We start from the raw sequence: 6,000 nt of genomic DNA, 5'->3' as shown, positions 1-6,000 counted from the left end.
TTCTGAGCTGAGATTTCCTGGCCCAGTGCATTTGCCTCAGGATGCTCATCTGCTGGTGAGGGACAGAAGAGGAAAAATTTTTCTGCTGATGTGACAGAGACAAATATAATCTTGTATGAACCAACAAATAGAAGACAGATAGCTGGTATTTGGTGAATTGTGCCCAGTTTTTGCTTTCATTTACCTGAGTATAAACTCTGCACAATGATTATGATTACTAATATAGTTGTTTTGAATTTATTGCAACATCCCAGGCAGCCGAACAGGCGAGCTGACTACAAATAGATTGATTTTCCTTCCATTTTTTGATGGGCTTTTCTGCTGCATGATAGGCCCATTCTTTTTGTTAGGGTAAGGATAACACTGCTTTGTTGTTATCTTGGCTGAGCGCTTAGTTTTTCTCTGCTTCTGGGAGAAGCAGACTCATACCTGAGCTGATGGACAAAATATTTTGAAATCTAGAAAGCTGCAAATGAGGCATCAGCAGCATAACTCTCCTGGGATGAACAAGCATTTGGCAAGGTACAGCATGACTTTCAAGACTGGTTCTTGTCTACTGCTGCCTTGAGGTTGTTCCCTCTTCCCTTCGACTTGGCACGAACAACCTTCTAATTTATTGCCAAAAGCTGCCCATGCTCTCGGTGACAACTCTGAGGTTTGTTTTTTGTGAAGCTTCTCCAATGTGTCCCACTGGCTTCATTCACAGAAAAAAAGCTAAGATGATAAAACTGCCAATGGGTGAAGAGGACACAACAGCCAAAAGATCTGTCTCTAGAGGAGGGCATAGTAGTGGCACTTTTTTAAACATGCATGTTCACACATCCAGCCACAGCCTCTTTCCAGAAGTGACTGTACTGTATGCTGTATGCTTCATTTTACTGCCAACCACAGTCAGTAGCATTTTAGGGCCTTCTGACTTCTTTGCAACCAAAGCCCTTTTTCCTCACTTAAATTCAGCTCAATACCTAACTAAGAAATTACTGATTTGACACATACCAAAAATATCTCACTTACTACTAACGTTATTTGATTCAAAATAACTTTCTTTGGGTTAATGTTATTACTGAATGCAAAAATATCTGATTCATAAACATGACCTCAGAAGCAGAACAAGTGTATATTTGCCTTATGATTGCTTTAGATGTATTTTCCCCACAAATACATAAATAAAAAGAAACAAGTAGTCATTATTTCCACTGGACAGAATTTGGGTGTGGAACTGTTCAGGTAAATGGCTACTATTGGTAACTGTTTTCAACAATTGCAGGACAGTAAAATAGGTTATTTTATTTTACCACTTTAATTAGAGCATATTCTGGGATACATCTGATAATTGAACTTTGAATATCCAAGCTGATTCACAGACCAAGAATAAATATTTGAACAGTTACGTTATGCCTGCAGTATTTGCACACCATCGTTTTAACTCAGGAATGTCACGTATATTCAAATACTGGATGTCACATACATGCAAACAAATACGTTTAACTTCCTTTTCTAAACACACATGTCGAGGCTTTGAACCCTGATTATGTATGCGCTGATTATTTAAGAAAACATCCCTGGGTACAAATCTGTACAGTCCCATTTACTTTTCTTCTAGCTTTGGCTTGTAAAAGTTGCCACTCATTTACACCAATGCCTTTTGACACCATTTTTGCATTCCTCTGGCATTAGAAAGTGGCCTTAAAATGGAGTGACATAGTGTTCAGAAGCCTTACTACTGGTAAAATCAATGTGTGACTTCAGTGTCTTTCATATTGCTTTAACTCTCTGCTAAAGCTAATGAAGTACAGTATGGTGGTGAGAGGATACTCCAGTAACTGGAAGTGTCACCAACATATGTTCTGTACATTACTTCTTCTGAGCCCTTACTTGGTGATTTAATAGGGGATTGATGCAAAAGTCAGGTAATAAAAATCTATATGCCAATACTTACTGTTTAGTATTTCTTTTGATGTATGTGTATTATATTAGTCAGCATATAGTGTTTTTTCCTTTTTCATTTCATGCACCATATGTCATTTCAAAGTGTTTATTTACACCACTTGTAAATCAAAGAAGAAAAAGAAGGAAAGGGAAACACAGTGGAAGCAGGATGTCCTGTATTAAAGCTAATACATATTTATAGCTGCCTCTTTTCTGAGTTTCAGGATACTGATTTGATGGAAACAAAGCACATTTTAGTGGCATTTCCTCTGTTGTAGCAAGAGTTCAAGTCTAGTAAAATCACTTGTTTCCATTTGCTTCATTTAACTTTATTTAATGGATATTTTACAGTGTTTGACTTGCCATTCTGAGTAATGTTGCAAGAGTTAATTTCAAAGTGAACCAGAGTAGTGGCTGCAGGAAGATACAAAAAAGTAAGGAGGTATTTTAGCATATTTTATGTGAATTTATATTATCACCTTAATTTATGAAGTCATTAAATAGGCAATGAAACCTGATACCAATGATATACAGGCTTCATGAGAGTGCAAAATGACTGGCTTCAAAATCAGATGTGCTTGAAAAGAGCTCTGCTATCTTATCAGGGTTTTCTTTTAGGTTTAATCAGATTTTTACTTGGATTCCACCATGATGTCCGGATATCCAGATAAGGTTATTCAGTAATCTGAATTATCCAGGATCTAACAGGTGACAACTTACCTGATTTTTGTTAAAGGAAACTAAGCAAGGATAAAAAAAAAATAAATAAATGCAGGCAATATTTTGGATCCAGTTTTGTTGTGAATCTATTTTGAATGAATATGGCTACAGAGAACATCAAACACCAGTGTTGTGATGTAGCCTGAGGGCCTCACTGTTTCACGAGAAATTAGTTAAGCAGTGTGAACTATCTATATTATTAGGGATTCAAAGAGCAAGATGCATTAATTGTGCTGTCAGTTCTTTGTCCACCCTGTAAACAGAGATGCTAATGTAGCCATAACGCTGCTTGGTGTGGTGCAGTCCAGTGCATATCATTAACCACAGGCTGGTTGTTTAGTTCATTTGCATCCGAGAAAATGGAAATGTGGTGGGATTTTGTTTCATCAGAGGGCTAGTTATTAGATAAGTAGAACATAATTTTGTATTTCTTGCCCTAAATGCCAGGAATTATCAGTAGAACCTAAAATGTGAAAAGAGAAAGTATTTGCAAATCACCTGTTCAAGAGTATGAGGAATCCAGTTCTAGACTTCAAAGGGCTGCGGGCTTGAGGAGAGGGTAGAGAATTAAGCAAAACTTGTCAGCATAAAGTATCAGTATTTTTTTAAACAGTGGCCCTAAGAGATATATGGGGATAAATTGTCTCTGTCATAGCTGAATTCAGAACTGCCACTTTCTTGTTATTTTAACCTAAAAATGGCTTATCTGTCCATGTTAAAAGAAAAACTTTTAGTGCTATCTCTTGCAATCCAGAAAATAATCATGCCACATGGATATCAAATTTTCATTTTGAGTGAGCAAGGCACAATTTAACTGTAGCATCCTTGTACTTCTTGCAGTGGGGGCTCATGAGCACTCTTAAAGCTTTAAGAATCTGTGGGGGAGGTGGATTTTAACCCCTGCCAAGGGCTTATCAGTGGGCGCCACAGAGAATGGAGCTGCAAGGGTTGTCCTCTCATGTGTGGCAACAGCGTGCCAATGGGGCCAGCCATATAGTGGCCATTCGTGGCAATGAGAGACCTACAGCTAAAGCCTGGGCTGGCTTTGAAAATTTTTGTCCATAGATAGTTTTTCTGAATTAATCAGGTTTATAGCTGAGAAGGATTTTGATGCTCAGGAGCATCTGAAAACCCTCTTACTTTTGTTTAAGTTTCATTTATGGCTACAGTGTTTCCACAGGGTGCTATGTGCTATGTCATTGTGAACATGTGCTGTCCACAATACAAAAGAAGTTGTATTTTGGCCTCCTAAAGGTTGACCTGCACCTCCTTTCCCTGAATTTCCAGAAGATCTCAAGAGGCTGTGCTGAAGCATGTGGTGATAAAAACATCAGATCCAACTCCTGCAGACCTTCTCATGGAGCATAGGGAAATGCTAAAATTTTTAAACCAGACGTGTGTTTGTTGACTGGTTAAATAATTTGATTAATTAGTTGTTCATTAAAGACATAACCCAAAGGGGTAGATGATAACATGCTACTGACCATATAATTTACATAACTACCCTAACTGAAGTGTGTGTTTAGATTTTAAGTCTAATTTGATCTTATTTCTTCATGGGACCTGAGGTGGTCACACAGGGATGAGTTTTCAAAAGAGCTCCACGCCACATTTGCAGATGTTCAGAAAACCCAGCTAGGGCTAGATTTTTACAAGGTCTGAGCCCTCATCGATGCATCTAAATAGTGACCTGAGTGCAGAGAAGTACATCCAGCATCCAAGATGTGAGACTTCAGTGACATACAGCTCTTTAGCAATGTACTGAGTTTTGTCTGAATGCAAGTGTCGGGTTGAATTCAGTTTCTGAATCTGGGAGTTGTTCAGGGGAATCCTTTGCCTATGGGCTTGGTTTGCCCTCTGAGATTGCGTTGTAGGTTCAAGAGTAAAGGAATCATGAAAGGTGGAACCGTTAAATTCCTACCTGCTTTTTCAGTGAAACCATATGAAACTTCAGCTGTCATGGGTCTCCTGACTGGAAGATTGTGACCTTTTTAGCGAAAACTGCCCAAGTTTCATACCTGCAACAAAACCCACAGAATATCATCCTGCTGCAGGTTTTTCTCCATAAACGTTTTGTATTGGCTCGAGTTTTTTTACCTGACACAAGACAGAGATGATTTGGCTCTGAACACACGTCAGCCAAGTCACTTGCTTGGGTTTTGGCTCAGACCCATGGGTGGGCAGAGAGCACCAGGAGCTCTCCCACGTCTGCAACACCCTGGCACAGCAGGAGAGCAACTCGAGCATTTTTAAAAACACTGGATGTAGGATGGAAAACATCCTCTTTTCATCAAATTCTCAATTTCCCTTCATATTGTATTCGTGCAACTGAGCCATCTAAAAGCACAGCAGATATTTTTCAACACAGAAATGCTGGTTGGGAGTCTTGGTATTGTTGATCCTGTTTGTCCTATTTGTCGTCGGGTATTATTGACAGTTTCTGTGCTCATATTAAAATATTTTGCTACTAGTGACATTCCCTTTTCTGTGCAGTGCACAGCTAAATACATTTTGCTCGTTACACAGATCAGTTTCTTATTCTTTTTAATACAGGCAATTATTGAAAACAGAACTGGGATCCTTTTTCACTGAATATCTACAGGTAAGCGTGTGTTTTCTTTCATTTAAATCAGATTTTGTTATACACTACTGAGCTAAATCATTTCACCCACTCAAAGTGCCGATTTGGAGCTCTTTGAAACCATTCAGAGATGTCCTTTGACTTCTCTGTGTTCTGTCATTTATGGGCTAATGAGATTTGGATTTTATATATGTAGTTAGTTAGTTAGATAGTGAAAGCCCAAGCCGTGGAAGATTTGTGCAGTCACTGTGTCTCTGTATGACATTGCTGTCTTTCGGTAGACTTTAGACATTCTCTTTTAATTTCAAATTTAAGTTCCTGAGTAAAACAGTTAAGTTAATTGTAGTAGTTAATAGGAAAGACATTTAGTAGTAAGTACACACCATCCATTGAAGCACTATTCTTTCTGCTTCTCCAAAAAAGAGTACGCTTGTCATGAGTCAGCCATTTGAAGTTTGAGAAGCACTTTGGACTGCACAGAATACATACTGTATCCTGAAAGCAGCAGGTGATTATATCGTAGTTTCACAAGTGTCCCAAGTGATTTTAGCAAGACAGACACAGGAGGCATCCTTTAATGATTGATCATTAAAATAAAAGAGCCCCTGTACTGTCAAAAGTTAAGAATGAACAAAATGTGAAATATGATGGCTGTAGGGAAGTACAGAATTGAGTAAAGGTAGTTTTTATTTTATTTACAGAATCAGCTGCTCACAAAAGGCATGGTGATCCTAAGGGACAAGATCCGGTTTTATGAAGGTAAATTGGAT

At 38.4% G+C, this 6,000-nt stretch overlaps 1 protein-coding gene across 1 annotated transcript in view; it reads left to right on the top strand.

The window, feature by feature from the left end:
* Window positions 1-6,000, top strand: part of PRR5 (proline rich 5) — a gene marked incomplete at its 3' end in the record, with an annotated part of 54,324 nt that overhangs the window by 12,687 nt on the left and 35,637 nt on the right. Inside the window, exons 3-4 of the mRNA XM_080364040.1 lie at window positions 5,203-5,251; window positions 5,932-5,989. Coding sequence (XP_080220166.1) covers window positions 5,203-5,251; window positions 5,932-5,989 — 107 coding nt within the window. The remainder of the gene's footprint in view (window positions 1-5,202; window positions 5,252-5,931; window positions 5,990-6,000) is intronic.

This window comes from Nesoenas mayeri (assembly GCF_963082525.1).
Source record: "Nesoenas mayeri genome assembly, chromosome: 1".
NCBI classification, from domain to species: Eukaryota; Metazoa; Chordata; class Aves; order Columbiformes; family Columbidae; genus Nesoenas; species Nesoenas mayeri.
This window is presented reverse-complemented; position numbering and strand designations above follow the sequence as displayed.